General features: G+C 51.4%; 7 protein-coding genes across 7 annotated transcripts; 3 read left to right on the forward strand and 4 right to left on the reverse strand.

Annotated features, from left to right (window-relative positions):
* Window positions 1–134: 134 nt before the first annotated feature.
* N0V89_004906 (uncharacterized protein) lies at window positions 135–1,176 on the reverse strand (the record flags this gene model as incomplete). The annotated part of the gene is made up of 2 exons (XM_056213687.1): window positions 135–840; window positions 1,106–1,176. 2 exons carry the CDS (start codon window positions 1,174–1,176, stop codon window positions 135–137), a joined length of 777 nt encoding a protein of 258 aa, XP_056070954.1.
* Window positions 1,177–3,257: 2,081 nt separating this feature from the next.
* Window positions 3,258–4,995, reverse strand: N0V89_004907 (uncharacterized protein; the record flags this gene model as incomplete). Its single annotated transcript, XM_056213688.1, has 3 exons — window positions 3,258–3,688; window positions 3,743–4,699; window positions 4,749–4,995. 3 exons carry the CDS (start codon window positions 4,993–4,995, stop codon window positions 3,258–3,260), a joined length of 1,635 nt encoding a protein of 544 aa, XP_056070955.1.
* Window positions 4,996–7,322: 2,327 nt separating this feature from the next.
* N0V89_004908 (uncharacterized protein) lies at window positions 7,323–9,396 on the forward strand (the record flags this gene model as incomplete). Its single annotated transcript, XM_056213689.1, has 2 exons — window positions 7,323–7,561; window positions 7,611–9,396. The coding sequence occupies 2 exons, from the start codon at window positions 7,323–7,325 to the stop codon at window positions 9,394–9,396; spliced, it is 2,025 nt and encodes a 674-aa protein (XP_056070956.1).
* A 76-nt stretch (window positions 9,397–9,472) lies between these two features.
* On the reverse strand, window positions 9,473–10,237 carry N0V89_004909 (uncharacterized protein; the record flags this gene model as incomplete). The annotated part of the gene is made up of 2 exons (XM_056213690.1): window positions 9,473–9,753; window positions 9,808–10,237. The coding sequence occupies 2 exons, from the start codon at window positions 10,235–10,237 to the stop codon at window positions 9,473–9,475; spliced, it is 711 nt and encodes a 236-aa protein (XP_056070957.1).
* Window positions 10,238–12,609: 2,372 nt separating this feature from the next.
* On the forward strand, window positions 12,610–13,160 carry N0V89_004910 (uncharacterized protein; the record flags this gene model as incomplete). The annotated part of the gene is made up of 2 exons (XM_056213691.1): window positions 12,610–12,684; window positions 12,741–13,160. 2 exons carry the CDS (start codon window positions 12,610–12,612, stop codon window positions 13,158–13,160), a joined length of 495 nt encoding a protein of 164 aa, XP_056070958.1.
* Window positions 13,161–14,213: 1,053 nt separating this feature from the next.
* On the reverse strand, window positions 14,214–15,440 carry TRP4 (anthranilate phosphoribosyltransferase; the record flags this gene model as incomplete). Its single annotated transcript, XM_056213692.1, has 1 exon — window positions 14,214–15,440. One exon carries the CDS (start codon window positions 15,438–15,440, stop codon window positions 14,214–14,216), a length of 1,227 nt encoding a protein of 408 aa, XP_056070959.1.
* A 385-nt stretch (window positions 15,441–15,825) lies between these two features.
* Window positions 15,826–18,625, forward strand: MAK21 (RNA-binding ribosome biosynthesis protein mak21; the record flags this gene model as incomplete). The annotated part of the gene is made up of 3 exons (XM_056213693.1): window positions 15,826–15,960; window positions 16,010–17,172; window positions 17,221–18,625. 3 exons carry the CDS (start codon window positions 15,826–15,828, stop codon window positions 18,623–18,625), a joined length of 2,703 nt encoding a protein of 900 aa, XP_056070960.1.
* Window positions 18,626–21,239: the final 2,614 nt, after the last annotated feature.

The following is a 21,239-nucleotide window of genomic DNA, read 5'->3' on the forward strand; positions in this document are numbered from 1 at the left end:
ACCAACGTCCTGCCTTCTTGTGTTCTTGTGTGCTTTCAAACAGCCGAGGGCAATTGTCGGCTTCGGTATCATTATTTGCCTATGTAGTGGCTTTCCTTATAGATTACGATAGTTTGTATGCTCGTCTCTTCGACTTAAGGCCTCATTCCTGACGAGATGTTCGTTTGAAACGCGCGACCTCGATCTTTATCTTCTTCATCCCAACCACCCAGCTCTTCATCCACACTTCTCGGAGACGAACTAACGTGGTAACTTTGCTGCACTACCACTTGAATGCTTCTGTCGCCAGTTTCCTTCTCAATCGAGGAACTTCTCCGGGATGACCTGGAAGCGCTCCTCGGCACAGTCACCAGCTCTACATCTGATGCAGCAGCGCCACGCTTGGAATCGGGCTCTGACCTCAGCTCAAATGTACCAAGCCCGTATCCGCTCTTTGTAGGGCGTGAGCGCCCGTATGACGACGATTCCGCGACATAAGTATTCCCGCGCCAGAAGTTCCGCCTGAACATGGGTCTAAGAATGGGCAGGTTCACGGTGATAATGCCAACGATAGTCTCGCGGACTCCCCAGCGGTTGATGTTCAGTCCAGAGGGGGTGTTGCCCAGGGTGAGCGCGGCGCGTACAATAGCAGCGGCGATGACGAACGTTCCTGAGCAGATGAACAGGGCAATGGCAATCTTCTTGCTAAGCTTTATCTGCAACCCCCAGAGCATCGGGACAGGAATGGCAAGGATTATGACATCGGTGATAACGTTGAGAATGGCGCCGACGTAGAAGTTTTGAGGCTTGAACGTACACGTACGGGGAGGGAGTGGGCGAACTTGCCAGTTCATTGCAGTACTGGAGATGGTGAGCAGACGCGCGAATGTGTTCATACGAAAGGACTTACGGGTGGCAGCCGAATGTTACAGTGAGAAACACTGCGATGTATGTTGCGCCGCACATCCAGAAACACCAGCGGACCAGACGATTCTGAAAAGTGCCCATTGTTATACGTCGATAGAAGAACAACAACATGAACTTCATGCACCCTAAGCCGTGTCAGTGTGTGGTTTTGACTCGTTGCGATCGGGGGCGCCTACAGATGAGTCCAGTATATGTATACCAGGCAGCTAGCTGTGCCTTTGATCCGTCCCGTACTCTATCGACTTCCGCGTCGGTAAGTGAATCGATCATAGTGGCTGGGATGTCGACGTTGGTGCCTTTGTGATCTAGTTTCCTGTGTTAGCACCGAGGTTTCCAGGGTCGTCATGGCCAAAAGACTTACAGCAAACATCAACAAGCACTGCATCCGCAGTGTATAGCGCCAGACTCTACGTGCTGTCAGTGGTGGGATATTGCTGGACTTGGGGTGTTTACATACAAGAATGGCAATATAATCATCTCCCTGGAATCCCCTGAAGCCAACAGATCGAATTCGAGCAATGTACCGCAATGTGATGATGGTGAAGCCGATGCCGTACCATGTCTGTAGCTGCGTTAGCAAGACAAATACCTCGGTCACTTAAAATACGCGTATACATACCCATACTTCAGCCAAGAAGCTGGGATCAGTCGGCAATTGAATGTGCGAGTCCGCCATGTCGGTTGAAGCGCGTAGGGGTCGTGATTGAAGAAGGTCCAGGGACGGCGAAACACAGATTTAATGGGCTATTGCGGACCCCTCGATCGCTTTGCAACTGCGCGAAGCGTTCTTTCTAATGCAAACATCCCCAAGCTAAAGGTCGGATGTTCTAGTCTGTACCTAGCTGCACATGGATCAGGGTCTGACTCGGCCCTTTGCGGGTGCTAGCGACTCAGCGTCATATCCATAATCCAGTTCCGCCTTGTGGTGTTAGTGTAAGGAGTTGCAAGGCGCACGCCGCATTAGACAGGTGAATCGTAATGGGTCTGGACCTAAGGGGGCCTCGCCCGCTCATGGCAAGTCTCTGCCTGTCTCCCAGTGCTCAGCAACGCATTCGTAGAGATCCTGTTGTCAGACTCTTTTTGTTGCGATCAGAGTGTCCCAGACCCTAGGCTTCGGTAGGCCTTTACATAATGGCAGCCACACTCGATCAACATAACTGCGCGCGTCCCATCGGGAGGCCATAAGCCGCATTGGAGCCCTTGCACCGATTAGCGATGTAGATCTCGAAGAGCGAAACCCAATCACCGACTAGAGTCAACGACGTCGAAGGTCTGTTCATCCTACCAGCGACCACAATCTCGGATTGGGCCAGTCCCGAAATTTTCTGGGGGTTCGACGGCAAGCTTGGTTGACTAGTTGCTTGGGTCTTGCGTGTGTGGCGCTACGAAGGAGCCCGTTTTTTAGTCCTTCTCCACCTTCGCGAACACCGGACGTTTGCAGCCAAGATATTATCTCAAATCTCGAGTTTTCTTTGTGTGCACAGAGCAGAGTCAACACTTTTTAATACAATACTACAATGATGTGCTATGGTGGAAAGGCGTAACTTAGAAGACCTCGGTGGGGAAAACATGAAAAAGAGCTCCTCCATACTGTCTCCGCATCTGTGCCGCTACGCTCCAGTCAACACGAACACGATGATGCGGGCCGGGTAGCACGGTCTGTGTACCTTTCAAATCGTCTTCGGATAGCGCCGTTAGTGGCTTTGGGGGAATACGATCCAGATCCCCTGACACGTGCCAGGTCAGCAAAATTGCGCACAACTGTCTAATGTTCCAACGATCTAGAAGTCGCTGGCTGAAAAGGTCAATGAGTCGTGAGGAAGTCCTTTCAAGCACCCGAGAGAAAATCGCCGAAAACCGTCGGAGACGGCCCGCTGAAGTCAGTCAAAGAGGGTATCAACTAGCTGAAATTATCGGCGCTCCTTCTACATCAGGAAATGTCGTGCAGCTCAGCAACTGACATTGTTCGTTCTCGTGCCGTCGAAGGATAAAGGTTTGACGAACCGCACCTGGGAAACCGCTGCAGAACGAAAGTCCACGTGGACACTGCAGTAGCGCAGGAGAACGCGCGGAACGTCAACTGGGAGACTAATTCTCGAATGGAAACTCCAAGTTCCAGACTTGGTTTAACTTGACCAAACGAATGGCTGCCTTGAGGGATACTATGCAGTATACTGTGGAGCCCAACACAAAAGGGGTTATATTCCTGAACGACACGATACCAGGAGGGCGATTAAATTACTACGTCAAAAAAATGGCCAGATCCAAGAGGCAGATCTTCCACTTCATCGGTAAGATTTCCATAACTGGATCCCTAAGCCGCGCGCTACAGAAGCGGACCGGAGTATTCTTCACTTCTGCTTCAAGACCCTGTCAAGCACACGATACCTGAATACCCAACTTCGCGCCCTCTTGCCCCAAATGTACATAGGAATAGTCGTGACTGTCACAGCAACTGTCGTGCCTCCGATGACGAAGAAGCAATCTCTAACGCCCTGTACGGCAATCCAATCGTTGGCGTAGAAGGTGAGGCCGAACGCAAACATGTTTTTGATGAAATTCATGATGGCAAAGGCCTCTGCAGACTGCTCACGATGGCAGTCGCTGACATATGTCACGACGGAGGTAGTTCCTAGTTGGACGCCGAGGTTGATCAAGCCCATACAGACGATGACAGGTATCGGCCACGGGTCTTGCTTGTACAAGGACTCGCCCCAGGCGAAGAAGCCAGTCGCCGTGAAAATCAGGTAGGTGATCATTACGGGTAAGCGGAATTCCGGTTCTAAGCTGTTAGCGATGATCCTGGAGAATACTTAGCCAGGGTAGGTTTACTTACCAAAGACTCCATTATTGCGCTTCGACATCCACGTAGCGACGCCGTCAACAACGTAACCAGCAACTAGAGTTGCGATTACGGACGCGACAAACGACGATACATTTGTCGCACCTACTGAGCTAACGGAGAAGTTGTAGGGTGGTGCTGAGAAAATTTGCGAAAGCGTGATGGAGATCAAGACGAGCCAGGAGATGCAGATGGTGAACAGAAGCGTCGCCCACATGACTATCGGCGACAAAATGAGGAAGAATGGCCGGATGAGAGTCCTCCAAAACGACACATGATCGAAGTAACCACTCCAGGGCTTGAGCTCTTGTACGTATGAGATCTGCGGCTCAGACGAAGTGGTCGTAACAGTCGGGCGATTTTCGATTTGCACCGCCTTCTCTTTCTCCGGCTCGTCTATATCCAGCGTCTTGTCGCTTGTGTCGATGTTGATGGCGTCATGTCGTACAAAAGCTGACTCGGGCATAAAGAAAATGACGAGGAGCAACATGAGAACCATTGCGCCACCCATCGCATGCATAGCAATACGAAAGGATCCTTTCTCGATGACTGAACCGGCGATAGGGCCTGCCAGGTTGATGCCGCCGAGCACACCGAGGTTAAAAATCGCCATCCTGAAACCACGTTCATGAACATGCCAGATATCTGAGACCGATGCCGGGATCAAGGCCTCGAAAGGAGCCATGCAAAAGCCCTGAACAGCTCTCGCACCTGCCAGCGAACCGAAACTCTTCGCCTCTGCAGCCCAAAAGGATGAAACGGCAAGTCCAAGGGTGGTCACAATGTACACTGGCCGTTTCCCGAATTTCACGGCGAGCGTGTTGCAGAGGAGACTGCCTACGGCGATGGCGACGATACAGGACCCGTTACAGCCCAATGTGAATCGCTGGAGAGGTACACCGAATTGAGTAGCAAGCGGCACAAAGGCGGGTGTCAAAAGAGGTCCGATAGCTGTCTGAGGTTAGGACAACCGCATGTTGTTGGCGTGCGAAGTTCTCACCTCCTACACAACCGCATCCATAGGCAATGACGAGCGTGAACATCTCTTTCTTCCATCTTGGCCAGTTGTATGGATCATTTGGTGAATCAGAGGGTTGAGGTACGAGGACGATTTTCCCGGTCTTATCGTGCTTGAGTAGGCCACGATCTATGCCAGCCACCTCAAGGTCCAAGCGACCCAGGTCGCTTAGGGGCGCTGTTCCAGGAACATGTTCAAGCTTGTTGTCGTCAAGTATTCCCAACGGCATGGTAGCGATGTTGTATCCGTACGATCGGGATCGATGAGAGGATTCAAAGATGAAGAGCTTCTCGCAATTAATGTGTCTGGATCTCCAGACAGCTCCGACGCGACAGCGCACTAAAATGTGGGGATACCCCCATGAATACAAGGGTGCATCCCGTGTGGCATGCGGGGAACATTGGCGCGGGGTTGAGCTCGAGGATGTTGGACCAATGTCAGGGCTTCGCTGCTAGGCTAACATCCTCCGACACGAGATCACCATCGGCATGTCTGAACACGGACAATTATTGGGGGCGCACGTCTCAACCCATGCGCCCTCGAGTCCTCACCAAACAGTACCCCACACGCGGCTGTTGCGTGTTCATACTGCATCTTTGACGCCCTACCTTGAGCCTCACTGAAGTCTAGATCTCTGTAAACTTTTGAGTTAGTCCTCTATTGGGTGCTGCCATGCGTCGCATAGCATTCTTCATCCGCAGCTTCCGAAGCTTTTAGAGTGTCACGCGTCTCAATGCCACGCTTTTTGGTCGTAGCCACCATCCCTTCTGGACTTGGTCGTGTCAACGCGCCTCCCTCACGTTTACATACATGATTCATATCATGATTAGAATTACCATCTCACGATGTTGACCCCACAGGAGGGCGACATTTGCCGAAAGATAATGAAAAAAGCGTACACAATCACTGCGATGTGACTTCTGCTTTCTCCATTTGATCAGTTGACAACGACTATCTTTGGATTGAAAGAATATCGCTGAACCTTGTAAAAGAGACACATGCCGATATCAGCTTTTTAGCCCAGTCATTATGAGCAACCTCAGCCGCGTGCGCACGATCAGGAAATACTGATCCCATCAACTGAGTGACCCTGCACACTTCTCCAGCTCATGCAAGTGCACCAACAAGGCCTTCAACCGTATTGAAGAGTGAGCCCATGGTCTAGAGATTGACACGGAGGCGCATTGCAGGGTCAACGCGTGCAGGTTGCTCGATATCCTGGGGGTTTCCCGGAAGCTTTCGAGTTGGGACCGGTGGTATCGTGTCCAAGGTAACTAGAAGAGCACTTAAATAGAGGATCAAGAGGCATGCTCAATTATTCTCGGTGGGAGCATATCCGCAACGCTAGTAGATTGGTGACGAGACTTCTGTCGAACAGTAGAACCCGTGAGCCTCACTTCGTCTGCGGTACCGATGAAATTGTACGAAGTAACGTCCGGTGGTCGAAGACTGACATGCGCAAGAATTACAGGTTGCAAGAAGCGACAACTGCAACGGAGCCAAACTAGAAGGACCCTATAAAACCCATGAGATCTCCTCCCTCGACAGAGGGGAAATTAGCTGGCAAACAACTTAAGATACCGCCCTGGTTCACTGAGGTTCTTTTGATCCTCAACGTCGTCAACGGCGTCGTCTTGGGGCATTACTTTAACCTGAAATGCGCATGCCCATCTATGATACGAGGGGAATTTCGCGTTTTGCAGTTCAGCGTTCGCATGGCAGTGGACAGCCCCTTCTTCCACCTCCGCAGCAGTCGCACCGAACGATGTCCCGATGCACGCGCCAGACACATATCGATTTGTGCGACTCGCATTGAATCTGACAGGTGCGCGAGATAAGTTTAGAGGTCACCAAGTCTCATCTTGACTTCCTCTATGTCATCGTTGATGTCTTCGTCTGTGCCCCCCTTCTATATCCTGGCCCACGTCTCTATCTACGCTTTCGGCGACGTACTCTACAGGGCCCCATATAGCGTGACCCGCTCCGGCTTTCAAGGCGTGCTTCGCAGTGCCGTGGATCCCTCGCAGGGCTCTTTGTCGTACAAGTCCATGGACTCTTCTGAGTTGTGGTGCAGCCGCCTATCCTCATTCACAACTGCGAGAAGCCCATTGATTCACTACGCGAAACACAATATAGCTCTTCGGCAAGCTGGCGTATACTTCCTTCCTGGCTCATGCTGAGTACGAATGAGGATCATCTTGGACAGTTCGGCTGCGGTGCTTGCTGGTTCGGAAAACGTAATGGTTATAGAGATTGGACACGACGGTTTCATCCGAAGAGTGGCGGTGCTCCCTGCTCGGACGGAACAACGGTGCGCCGTTTTTTGTGTTTGGGTTGGTCATGTTCGAGGTTGCGTGTTCTATTACGGTTTTCTCGCCCGGATGGAATGATAGGCGCAATTCGCACAAGAGAGCGCAAGAAGGAACGATTTAGCTTTCAGCCGGGGTAGCCTCGCCAATCCACCAATCAACGGACCACGCATTGCAGTTTATATACTGGCATCTGCCTAACGCTGGACATCATACAAACCATCACCAATTACTCAAGAATCAAAGGATGGCTTCTGTACCAGAACTTTCAGACGACGTCAAATGGCTCATCTGTGCTGAACTGTATCGCGATAATGTTGAGTTTGTACGACCGCTATGGCGAGTCTCGAGAGCCTGGCGCGCTGTGGCCGAACGGTTCGTGTATAGAGGTCTCGTGCTGACGCATGTTACCGATGACATATTGAAGGAGGATGCAAGGAAATTACGAAACCATCAGTTTGCGAAGAAGTACATGGAACATGGGAGGTATGTTTGGGTAGCCAAATTTCTCGTGCCCGCTAAGCGACCTTCATAGATATCTTCACATCACCAGGACTCAAAGACTGTCCGGAGGAGAAGGGATAATGAATCATGCCGAGCAGTTACAGACTGGCATCAAGCGAATACCGCCAAGCTTCTCCCTTACCGAGTCAGTCACTACCTCACCCACCAGAGATGACCTTTTCGGCGACAAAGATCCATGGACAAGAGCACAAATATTGTGGGAGCCTATAGTCACACTTCTCCCCGACTTCAAGCATCTTACAGATGTGGTTGTTCAGGTCAGAGGAAGACTTCCTGCTGGTATCGTAGCTGCGCTGGAACAGAGCCACCCAGAATGCCGATTGCATTTACGAAATTTCACGTTCCAAAGCCTTCATGAGGATGTTACCGATCCCGATGAACGCGCCCTGGCCACGTCATCAAACTTACATAGCCTCAGCATCCAGTATATGTTCCGCGACTCCCCTGGCAAAGACGATCATAACGAAGCCGCGGCTCTGCGTACCGTGGCTCTCGCACCGAACCTCAAGCACGTAACAATGCTAGCTTCGGCGCGTCCCAGGGGAAGACCAGTCCAGCTATGGAAGGGATTTATGCCACCTATCGATGAGCCAGACGGGTCGAAGTCGAGACTTGAGAGTTTGGCATTTACTGGCCGTCGCAGCCAACTCACAGCAGCAAAACTGTCGAAATGGCAAGAAGCAGCGGACCTATCGGCTTTGAGAATGCTCTCATGCTCTATAAGCTACCCCTATCCCCCCCGCCTTGGCTCTATGAACAATGCGTTCCCCTCTCTCACCGATCTGACGCTCACTGTTGAACTTCCGCCACGGAATCGTCACCACGATTGGGATCATGCAGTCCATGATTTCCTCTCCTCTCTCAACTCATTGACGTGCTTGAGTTTGTCTGCGAATCTGAGCGGTGCGCTTACAAGTGCTATCGCAGAAAGACACGGAGGAACGTTGGAAAAGCTTTCTCTGCGTCACCTCTGCGATCGAAACCTGCCACGCTGGGGATACAGCATATCTGCGAATGATCTGAGCATACTAGCATCCGCATGCCTACAGCTCACAGAATTTTCGCTGATCATGCAGCGCTCAATGGGCGACCGCACGGAGATAGAGTGCTATGAAGCAATAGGTATGTATGCTCTTCATCCTGATATCTCCCTTCTTCTGAATCACGCCAATGTAACGATGTCTACAAAAGGAAGCTTCCGAAAATTGAAGTACGTAAAATTGGATTTAGCTTGTTGGAACAGCCGCGGATCGTTCCTACAGGTTGATCCCAACTGGGATGACTTCGAGAAAGCCGAACCTGACAACGGAGGCGATATTGACGCTCCAAGATACAATAGGTGCCGTAACGGCCATCTCAAGTGCGCGATTGTAAATTCGGCGTTGGACGAAACTCTCGCTCGCTCTATCTATGCTCTTATATCTTCGAAACGGAGTGAAAGCCCTCTCGATGTTCTCGAAATCAAGACATACGGCGGAGGATCTCCCTGTGGTGGTTGCCCCGATGATCTTGGGATTATCGTGAAGCATGTTTCACGAAGTTACCGCGTCGAAAAGGCCTCTGGAAGGCGAGGGGCGGGTTTCATAAATGTTATTGAGCTGAGTAAGGAAGAGCGTGAGGTGAGCGATGCGCGTGTGCGCGCAAGTGAAAGGAACTATGCCAAAATTCACGGCAAGGGGAGTAAGGCCGGGCAAGGAGGCGTCTGGGCTATGTTCAGGCACCTTTGGCCATTTGAGGATCATGAAGACTGGCGGGGTGTGTGGCAAAGCTGGCCGTTGGGTTACCAGAAAGCATGATGAACTAAACTGTGCCGCAGAGTACTGCTTAATGTTTCTTATTTTCTCAAACATTTGGAAGAGGCTCACTCCTGTCTCATGAATCCGTCCACGCTGTTGGTTTCCCGTGCTGTTGATCCCAGCCCACATTGTAGCCTCCAGGCTTGCCGCAATAAGGGAACTTCGTATACGAGAGCTGAATGGCCTCTTCACGCCACCCAGGGTTCTGAATAACCTTGAGTGTTTGTTCGCCACAGTGCACTGTGTGATGTGTCGGCATTATTTGTCCATCTATCATCCTTCCGCTCGTTTGTGCGCGATGTAATTTCCTCAGTAAGAATTGGCAGTGCGTTACGTGGTACTGCTGGCGGACGAAGACTGGCGATGATCAGCAGGGCTACAACGTCCACCAAGTTTTACAGAGCAACTTACAGCCTGGGCCATTTCCGAGGCGAACCTCCTCGATGGGCACAGTGCTCGTGTAATTTGTATCGCGGTAGATATCCAGGTTGTTGTCAACAAGATACTGGAGGAACTCTTCCTCAGTCTCTGTATCTTGACATTCTTTCGGCAGCCATGTGAATCCTGTAACCTCGAACACACATCCACGTGCTCGCGCTTCGTCGGCTGTTGTGCCGCATTGATCGTACTTGAGGCCTTTCTTCTGGGAAAATACCGTGACGTAGACTAGTGCGAGCGATACAACTATAGCCGAAAGAACAATGACTATGATCCGGAAGAAGCTGGAGCGTGAGGGGCGCTGCATCAATGATGGCGCATCTTCTGAGTCGATGTCAGAAAAGTCTTTGAACTTTTCTTCGTCGCAGAGGGTCGTGCGTGCTGAGTCTTGTGAAGACTCCATGTGGTAGATGGCGGTCAAGTACGCCGAGCGTTGCAAAAAACCTCTTGCTGCAAGTTTGGTTGTAGGCTACCGATGAAGAGTGGTTGGAACTGTGAGCCAAATCACGTTCGATGGCATCACCTCGCTTTCGGAGCTTCCTAATGACCGAACGCAAAGCGATGAGCGCTTAATGCGAGTGTTGCTCCAGTAATGATAAGGATCGGAAACAGGGCGGAATCTTCAAGAGGTATCGCTTACGACAACCCCGCAGCTGCCATGCGGTCAGCAACAATGACATTCGTGATACAATCGCGTGCTCCTTCCGGCTCAGTGTGCACTCGTACGGTAGCGTACAATATGTAGTATCAGTCTGAACATGGATTGTTGTTGGTTGGTGAGTGGGGCACTTGCCCAAAGCAGTGTGCGGATCGTGTCCGTAATAGGAAGGTCTGCGAAGATTATCGTACCTACACGAAGACCGGTGCGGAGATCTTTCTAGTAGGCGCTTCTAGGATCCATCGGTGACATACAGTTACATTAGGCAATAATGCTAAGGATCTACACCCCGGTCATGGAGATCGTGCTGCGGCGCCCAACCTTTTGAGCGCACAGTGATACAGCGAGTGTCTATAACGACTGAAGGAACAATGGTGACGAGATTCAATTACTCTATACATCATATACTACTTGCTCCCCTAGCGGATCATGTACTTGAGTATGCTTCTCAACCTTTCCAGCTCGATTTGCTTTTGCCCAGTCCCGGATCGCCTCAAAATCACGACAGGTGTGTGTAGTAGCAGACGCCGGCATGAGCTGATCGTACTTGCGCCACCACACATATGGAAGCGGGGTAATATCAGCCGAGCACATGAGACTTTGCCGGATCGAGTCGATGCAGTGGTCCAAGTGTTTCATCGACAGGGCTTCGTCTTCATCTGGAGACTTCGTGTCATCGTTCCAGAAAAGCCGCCTGCGAATGTGTTGCTGAATTCAAGGTTAGTCACGGACAAGTAGATTGAGGATAAGAGAGCAATATACCAGACAGTGAAGTTCGTGGAAGACTTCTAGAATCACAACGTAGTACCCTTCGTCTCCGGGAATCGGAGAAGTTCTGTTGACAAGCTGCGCTGCGTCGCTTATTGGGATTCTGCTCACTCCATCTAGCGATAGCGAGGTTAGTGGCGACTCATAGAACGGAATTGACCCTTACATTTGTGCAATTCTTCCCATTCATGATCGAGTCCCTTGGAAGGTGGTCCTTGGTATGGGCTCGTATCGCTATCAATACCGGCCTGGAAGACGACATTCTTATATCTAACCGCGGACGTCGCTGGAGCTGGTATTCAAAGTGAGCCAGGAGGAAGAATATAACATCGGGAGGGACTTACAGAAGATTTCTCTTGGAACATCTTCAGATGATGTTTTCGCCCATGTGAACCAGTTGGTCGCCGCCAAACATGCTACAAGTACCCATGGTATCCAACGAAGCCATGCGGCCCAGAATGAATTCACAGAAAGACTTCGATGTGAGGGACTGGAATAGTCGAATCCTTCCGATGACGCCTCACTTGGCTTCTCAAAATTTCCAAATTCCCCTTCCTGCTCTTGCTCTTGCTGTTCCACAGGCCTATAGTCACCGTTCGAAGAAGGCTGCATTTTTAATATTTGCTGAGAAACAACCCAAGAGAGACTGTTCGAAAGGTGATGCACATCCAGTGGGCATAGAGCCAGGATGCTCGCTCGGCTCAACTGCCCCGCATTAATATGGTACGAGTTGCTAGTTACACGCCGTTGAAACAAGCCCCCGGGTCAAGCCGTGATCGGCATTCAGGCGACCCATTGCCCTTTTGAATCCTTCACCGGGCAGTAGATGCACGAGTAAGCAAGGGTATCTGACATCTTACACTGTACGCTAGGTACCGATGACCGACCTAGTATGAGCAATCCATCCTTCGGATTGTATTAGTGACCACATGACTGTCACTGCGTCGAATGAAGTGTAGTGATGAGTTCCGATCAACGTCGTGTCCGACCAAGGACAGAAATCGCGCGACAATGACTTACAGAAGGATTGGTGCTACCTTCCTCTCTTGTGTCTGACTCTGCTTCCGAAAACGCCGGATTCGTTACGACTTGATTGACTTGCATGCTGTAGTTGAAGCTTCGGTTGCTTGTCACTGCTAGCGACTGGCAGCGAATGAGCGTGTCTGCTCCCATTGATGACCGTGAAAATACACGAATTTGACACAGTTGTGCTGCAAAACCTCGTGGTGGGATATAAGTAGCGTTGCTCCAAACACTTTGCAGAGACAGGCTGCTGGCATTGCCCTTCATCTCGTCAAAATCAGCCCGACCATCGCTATCGAATCCAAGGCAATCTTCAGTTCATCAACATGAGATACTCAAGCATCCTCCCAGCCCTCTTTGCGGCTTCCGTTCTGGCTGCTCCAGTGGCTAAGCCTGGCACCGTGAGTATTACTATAATTGCACTATCCTTCTTCGATGATTTGCTAAAGCTTCACAGGAGGAAGAGTCCGTAGACGCAGCTTTCGTCAACGTCGCTTACTACGGCTTGAAGGAGCGCGAGGCTGAGGCTAAGCCAGAGGATGAGTCTGCTACAGTCGATGCGGACTTCGTCGGCATTGTGTACAACGGGCTGAAGAAGCGCGAAGAAGCTAAGGAAGATGTCGACGCAGCTTTTGTCAACGTGGCCTACTTCGGATTGAAGGAACGTGAAGCCGCCGAGGCTGCTGCAAAGGCGAAGCGTGCCGAGGACTCTGAGTCGACCGACTCCGCTTTTGCCAACGTTGCATATATCGGCTTGAAGGAACGTGAGGCAGCCGAGGCAGCTAAGCGTTCTGAGGAGTCTGAGTCGACCGACTCAGCTTTCGCGAATGTTGCATACATTGGATTGAAGGAAAGGGAGGCCGAGGTCCAGGCATAAGCAAAAACGCCCTTGCGCGGCTGATGTCTCGGAGACAAGATGATGCGTTCCAGTGCTGCTGTTGTTGCCTGGGGATGGCTTGCGGGTCATAGGTAGCTGAACGAATAACGAGTAGTACCTATGGTAGAGCAAATGACCATAACAAGTTCTAAAATTTTCGATGTTAATTATACCGTGCGCATGTGTCTTTTGAGTATGATACCTGAATTGATCTATGAGGGAACGATGAAGAATACTCAATGCGTAGATCGGGTAAGAGCTTCTCAGCCTCAAGCACCACCAAGCAACAGCATCACTCCAATCCGTTCCCCCTTCGGCGCACATTTTTCCTTGCAGGAAGCTCCTACCTAGTCATTGTATGCGCGCCTTTCTACGATCACTACCGCAAGAGGCTCGAGGTGAAGCGAGCGCTGACACTGCGCCACGCCGAAGGAACGTGAGCACCCTAGCGTCCCCACCTTAATCAGATCATCTTATCAGATGGTAACTGACGGCATGTCATCGTTCGGAGGGAAACCGGAAGTCATCAATGTCTCCAAACGACATACGACGGTGGTATAAATATGCTGCTTTCATCGGGATTACGTTTTCTACATGTTATCATCGATAGTGTGCTCGATCGAACAATTCATCACGTATCCAAATCAAGACCTCAATTCGTGCCAAGATGAAGTTCACGCTTTTTACCGCCGTTCTCACCACTATCTTTGCTAGCTATGCTGCTGCTCAATGCGTATGTCTTTCCCCGTTACTTTCTATCATTAGGGACTCTCGATGGAATGCTAACACGTGCAGCCTGGGCCCTGCCCTGTGGGCACGGCGTGCTCTTGTCAGCCAATGTGTCAGTGTGTCGGCGTTGGCAAGCTTGCTAGGAGCTTGGAGTCTTAGAGTTCGAGCTCTTACAATATTCACAATAGATGACATATCAGATAAGAATCCGCAGAGGGACGGATTGGGACGCCTAAGGGAAAGGCGATGAGCTGGTAGAAACGATGAATATAAGTTTGGTCAACATCTTGAATTGGGATGACTCGTTTCGCCTACTCTGATCGCCTACGCTACCTTATTGGTGACTTCGACGAAGTTTTGCCACTGTCTGTACGCTTCGCCGCTCGAGATGGCCCACTTCGCTCTCCGCACGCCTTCCTTCCAGCGCCCGCCACCAGGTCCACGCTCCGTGATTACCTTTCCATTATCGCCGTGGCCCATGTCGCTCGTATCTGCGTCGCAAATACCGCTGACCACGAACAAAGCCGCCGTATTAATATACACAAAGTGGAGAATCGGGTCGTCCTCCGGAACTTCGCCCCTCAATATGCGCATCAAGATCTCGGCGTTTGCCTCGGGAGACTGGCCCGGTGAGACTTCGCTCAGCGCATGCGACGGGAGGCCGAAGTCGCTTGGAGAAACGGTGAAGTAGTCTATGGCCACCTCCTTGGTGTCTGAATTTTGCTTGAGTTGCCAGCAATGCGAGGGTCCAGCGCAGGAGATCTCATCCAGCTCTTCGTCTCCACAGATGACGATGCCCTTCACGCATCCTGATTGACGGAGAGATTCTGCGAAGTCAGGTCCGATTTCTTTCCGCGCTACACCGAGCATGCGCGCTTCGATGAGGGGGTGCAGCGGGTTGGCAAGGGGTCCTAGTAGATTGAAGATGGTTCTCCAGCCGAGCTGTCTCCGGATGGAGGCCGCGTGGCGAGCTCCAGGGTGAAAGATGGGTGCGAAGAGAAAGGCATAGTTTGACTGGGAGTAGACCTCGTGGATGGTAGAGGGAGTGACGGCGGCGATTTGGGGAGCCTTTGGCTGTGCGCATGAAAGTAGATCTGCAGAGCCGGAGCGAGATGTGCTGGCTTTGTTTCCGTGTTTTCCCATCATGAGCAAGGAGCTTGCCAGGATGGATGAGGTTGTTGAGATGTTGAACGTGTTGTGGGAGTCGCCGCCAGTGCCCACGATGTCGCACAGCCCACCATGGTAGTCGCCTTCTTTTCTGCCTCTTTCTGCGATCAGTTTGGATAGGCCATCTATATCCATGGTAGTCGCGAAATCACGCATTGATTGCGCGCATTTAGTCAAGACATCTGCCTGCCTATCTCGTTCGGTGAAATGAAGACATGTCAGGAGAGCGCCAGTCTGAACTTCTGACAAACTATTGGTGAAGATGAGAGAGAGGGCAGCTGCGATTTCAGTAGCATCTGGCTTGGTAGCGGCCGACTCATGCCAGAGGCGCTTGAGCAGTGGTGTTATCGAGGTTTTGGGCTCCTCGTCGTTGTTTGTGGACATGGTGAGGGGTGTTCCTTCTATGAAGGTAAGATAGTTCCAGTAAGCCAGTCAAAAAGATCAATTGTCATGGGGCGGCCGATTGAAGTTGAGCTGCAGAAGGTCCTGTGGTTGATAGCTTCCAGAGGCAAGATGTAGAGCCAAAGGGCGTGAATCGATGTTGACTCAGTTGCGTTAACGACCTGTTCATTCTGCATGGATGCCCCACCCGTCCCACTATCGGATTGGGGTTAGTGCAGTTCACCGGAGAATCGTTGTTCCCACCCGTCGCAGCGCCAGTCGCGGCCGAAAATTGTGGACCAGAAGGCGCGCACACAAAGGTCATGACGGGTCAGGGAGACATCTCTGACTGGCCTTGTAACTACTTCACATCGCCCGCCCACGCCAGATGGGGAAGAAGCGGACCCATGACGAGACGAAAGATGGCCCTGCGCGGCCGCCCCCGGACAAGAGCCGGTTGAGCGCGAAACACGACAGGAAGGACGCGCGCAAGAACGGCGACGCAAAGTCGCGCCAAAATTTGGTAAGAAGACTCGTCTATGCGAATGTCGATGGATGCTGATGCGCGACAGCTCTTCACACCGCAGCCCGAATGGCACGCCGTCACCCTGCCCCAACTGCCCATTGTCGAGCACCCGACTGTACCCGCCCGTCACGTCTTGGACGAACTGCACCAATATGCGGATGAGCTCCTCATCGCCGAGGGCGACGAGTATGGCAGCTCGCACCTGTCTAAAGACTCGTCGCACAAGTTCATGTCCACCGTCATGACGTCCGGTACCATGGAGGACAAGGTCTCGGCCTTGACGCTGCTGGTGCAGGAGTCGCCTTTGCATACCACCAAGGCTTTCGAGCAGCTGCTAGGCTTGTCGCGCAAGAAGAGTAGGAACGCGGCCATGATGGCTCTCGCAGCGCTCAAGGATCTTATGGGTCAGGGCGTTGTGCTGCCTCCGGACCGAAAACTGAAAGCTTTTGCGCGCCAGCCCGGCCTGATCTCAGCGCTGCAGGGCAAGTCGGCTACCTGGAAGTACGGCGAGCGGCTGCCGGGGCAGGTGCAGAAAATTCATCTCATCGCATGGGCGTACGAGGATTGGTTGAAGAAGCAGTACTTCGAAATGCTCAAGGTCATCGAAGGATGGTCCAATGATGAGGTCGAATTTTCGCGCAACCGTGCAGTCACTATGGTCTGGGAACTGTTGAAAGAGAAGCCAGAACAAGAAGAGAATTTGCTCCGGTTGCTCATCAACAAGTTGGGGGACAAGGAAAAGAAGGTTGCATCGCGAGCCTCGTATCTGCTCCTGCAGCTGCAGATCACCCACCCTGCGATGAAGAGCGTCATCATTGGTTCCATCGAGTCTGATCTGTTGTTCCGACCGAACCAAAGCGGTACTGCCAAATACTACGGAGTCATCACGATGAACCAGACTGTCTTGAGCGCTCGCGAACAGGACGTGGCGAACAAGTTGCTAGAGATCTACTTCAGTCTTTTCGTGGGTCTTCTCAAACAGCAGAAGGAGCACGACAAGAAGGAAGAGGCGGTGGAAAAGCTCAAGCTGAACAAGCACGGTCTCGTCCAGGGTGGAGGAGGCAAACCTGGAAAGGCGGCTCGCAAGAAGGCTGAGAAGGCGGCGACGCAGGCCTTCAAGGTCGATGATGAGAACCGGGAGAAGCTGATTTCCGCTATTTTAACCGGAGTGAACCGCGCTTTCGCTTTCGCCAAGACGGATGACGAGAAGTGAGTTCACCACCCTGCTATTTCCTTATTGAGACTAACAATGCTCAGGTTCGGGGAACAGATCGACACCATCTTCCAAATCACGCATTCCGCCAATTTCAACACGAGCATCCAAGCCATGAGTTTGATACAACAAATTTCTTCTACGAAGCACTTCTCTACCGATCGTTTCTACCGCACGCTTTATGAATCTCTCCTTGACCCTCGTCTTATTGACACGTCGAAACACATCATGTATCTCAATCTCCTTTATCGCGCCCTTAAGTCCGATCTTAGCATCAAGCGAGTGCAAGCCTTCATCAAGCGTCTCTTGCAGATTATCCATCTACACGAGCCACCCTTCATCTGCGGAGTTCTATACCTGATCAATGAATTGATCATTCAGTTCCCGAGCATCAGGTCTATGGTAACCGCGCCGGAGGATAACGCTGATGATAGCGGCGAAGAGCATTATGACGATGTACCGGAGGACGGCGAGACTGCGGCACCAAAAAAGCAAACTGAGACTAGAGGTCCTCATTACGACGCGAGGAAGCGAGATCCTGCGCATGCGAATGCCGACCTGTCCTGTCTCTGGGAGCTGCTTCCCCTGCAAGCTCACTACCACCCTTCCGTCCATGTGCTTGCCACAAAGCTCGTCACTCAAGACCAGATCAAGGAGAAGCCCGACCCGACTATCTACACACTCATGAACTTCCTCGACAAATTCTCTTTCAGAAATGCAAAGACCAAGGCCTCGGCTACGCATGGAACTTCCATTATGCAGCCTATGGCAGGTACTGCGAAAGCCGCTGACTACCTCATCGCTACCCGCGATGGAGATAGGACGCATGGCGCGCTCAACTCGGAACAGTTCTGGCGCAAGAAGGTCGACGATGTCCGCGAGGACGAGGTCTTCTTCCACACGTACTTCGAGAAGGCGGGCATGGCTAAGCAAGCGAACAAGAAGGAGAAGAAGAAGCAGAAGAAGAAGGGCGATGAGGACGACGACGAGTCTGGAGAGGACGAGATCTGGAAGGCGCTCGTCAACAGCCGGCCGGAGATCGAAGGTGACGAGGACGAAGATGAGGGCTTCAGCGACATCAACATGGAGGACATGATGAGCGATGACGACGAAGCGGGTGGGATCGGTATGGACGAGGGCGTTGAGCTCAACCTTGGAAGCGATGATGACGAGGATGATGGCCCTGCACCTGGTGCAGATGAATCCGATGATGGTATGGATGGTTTCGACCTCGACGATGAGGAAGCGTTCGTTGACAGCGATGACGACATCCCCGTCGACATCGATATGGACGACGACACGGACGTCGAGGAGGCTGCGCCGTCCAAGTCCACCAAGGACAAGGAGAAGGATGCGAAGAAGGCGAAGAAGAGGAAGCTCAAGCACCTCCCCACTTTTGCTTCGGCGGGCGATTACGCGAAGCTTATCGGCGGGGACGACAGCGAATGATTGTGTTCTGACTGTGCTGCATCGAGGACGGAGTCTGTCGTTTGCAGCAATCAATCCATAGATAGACGGATGGCGCTGGTGGATTATAGGCGATGCGCTTACTCTTCTTTGTAGATATCCCCTATTTTTGTAATGCTGAATGAAGGCATTAATGTATAGGTTGCGGATGCCAATGATTTCGTGTCTTGCTCCTAAGTTGGTGCTTTGTGTTGTCGTGACATTAGCGTCCCTGGGGTTGGTCTTTGGTGGGGCGCTTTCTAGGTTCGAACGTGGAACGACTGCTTGCGCAAATGATAGGACTGGCCCACTTCATGTAAGAACAGAAATGGTTCGGTAAGCAGTGCTATTGGTATAAGAATCATTGCGTAAGCATATGATGTGGGTGACGAGTGCGTACCTAGAGGCTTATGCGTTCTGTAATGCTTGGAGATGTTATATCGGCGAAGGCATAGACGAAGTATATGACCGATTCAACTGCGACATGAAGTAAATGTCGTACGTAGTAGCATCGCGGCATACTCACGCGTCACAGGTTTGCCCAGAACTCACAGACCGGCTAAGGTATAGTCATTGTGCCCTAGTCACTGGATTTTCTCTCAACGTCCAAAGGTTCTGGTGTAGACCGGTCCGTTCAGCTGTGGTGCGTAGAAGACAAACAAATACCAGGATGATTGCTTTTTCAATATGACCTGTGTTTCATGGAAATTTTGGTATCGCTTTAGCAACGATTTCTTCGTCACCTCTTGTAAGAGTGGGTAGGAGCTTTTGCAAAGCACCGTACTCGTGATGATGGGGCCCATGGTACCGGGAGAGGTAAAGTTGAGCCCCGTCTGTGGGATCTGGGTCCCAGGGCTGTGCAAAGCACGAATGGAAGGGCTGTTCTGCACTCTGTCCGGAGCACAGCAAGCTGACTAGCCGAAGACCAATTAAATGCACGTATGTCTGTGTTGCACACGACGGCTGTATATCATTGGCCAGCGCAACTGCAGTTGGTAAGCAGCAAGGCTGAGCAGTTTTGCAACATGACCACAGTAGCCTTGCTGCCTACATCATCTTCGACAACTACACCACACACTGACATCACGCGGGGAACTCTTTCTTTTCTACTCTACAATCCCCACTTCGATCATGGAACTATCTGATGGCCACGGGCGTGTGACGCCGTATCAGCTTTGCGCATTGTGTCGCCAACTCGTTGCGAGATACTCTGAAGACATCTTTTGGGATATCAATCCATACATGAAGGATCAAGACTTAGGCGTTCTCAAGCAGCCACTTGCACATCATCACAGCCTGGCCAGCCTACAGGAATCAGCTGCTGAAGGATGCCACCTTTGCACGATATATTCACATAACAGGCGACTATACCAGGACGAGACGGATGGTCGAAGACAGTTATACGTTCACTTTGCAGCATTCCAACACGTTCGTTGTGGCCGATCTCTTCTACTTGAGATGTACAACTGGTGCTCTCCAGAACGGAAGATAAGTCCCATCTCTCAGACCCTAATGCATCGCAGTCCTTGCACCGAGGAACCCAAAACATGCCGCGTCAGTGTAGATACAAATCCGATGGATTCACCAGAAGCAAGGTATAAATGGTGCACCACCACTGATTGCAATGAAAGTTACGAAATGATCAGCCATTGGTTACAGCAATGCATCGGTCACCATGAGCTCTGTCGCAGGAACTTAGACGATGTCCAGCCCACCCGATTATTGGATCTCAACGCAATTCCAAATCACCAGGACATTCGCTTGGTAGACACCGCAGATGTCGGGAAGCAACCTTATGCTACTTTGAGCTATAGGTGGGGTGAGAGTGCGGGCATCAGACGCAAATCATATGATTACGAGGAGTTCCGCACGCGGATTGTTCTAAAATCACTACCTCGAACAGTACAGGAAGCAGTGAAAGTGTGTAGGGGTTTATCGGTGCGATACCTTTGGGTTGACGCTTTATGCATTAATCAAGAGGATGGCGAAGACTTGGCACGAGAGGTAGCCCAGATGGGCTCTATCTATGCAGGATCTCTTGTCACTGTCGCTGCGGCAGAATCAAGCGACTGTGAGTCCGGTATTTTTGGAGAACGACATCCACTCCAGGAAACCTGTTGCATTGTTAGCGATAATGACCGAGACTTTGTGTTCTACGGAGAGGATCGGTGTTGGGTTGGTCGTCATCATCAGGTCATTAAGAAGACTAAATTGAATGAGAGGGGCTGGGTGTATCAAGAACGAGTGTTATCACCGCGGACAGTCCATTTCACAGCGGACGAGATCATTTGGGAATGTCGAGAACGATGTTATTGTCACAATTGTGCTCAGCCCGAAACTACAACCGCAGACCTTGAACCGTATGCCGCAAAAACGGCCTTCTCAAAGCTACACGACGACCTTTCGCTATCAAGCATACGAGATGCAAGCTTTCGGAGGGTCTGGTCCCGCATCATTGCTGAATACACTGGCACCAAGTTGAGCAGTGCAGATGATAGATTGAGCGCCTTAGCGGGAATCGCCCAATTAGCACACGACAAGTTCCAGTCCCAAGCCTCATATGGTATTTGGTTGGATAGCTTTCTGGAAGACCTCCTTTGGTCGAAGAGGACTTTCA

The sequence above is a fragment of the Didymosphaeria variabile genome (genome assembly GCF_027946475.1).
Source record: "Didymosphaeria variabile strain IMI 356815 chromosome Unknown scaffold_4, whole genome shotgun sequence".
NCBI lineage: Eukaryota > Fungi > Ascomycota > Dothideomycetes > Pleosporales > Didymosphaeriaceae > Didymosphaeria > Didymosphaeria variabile.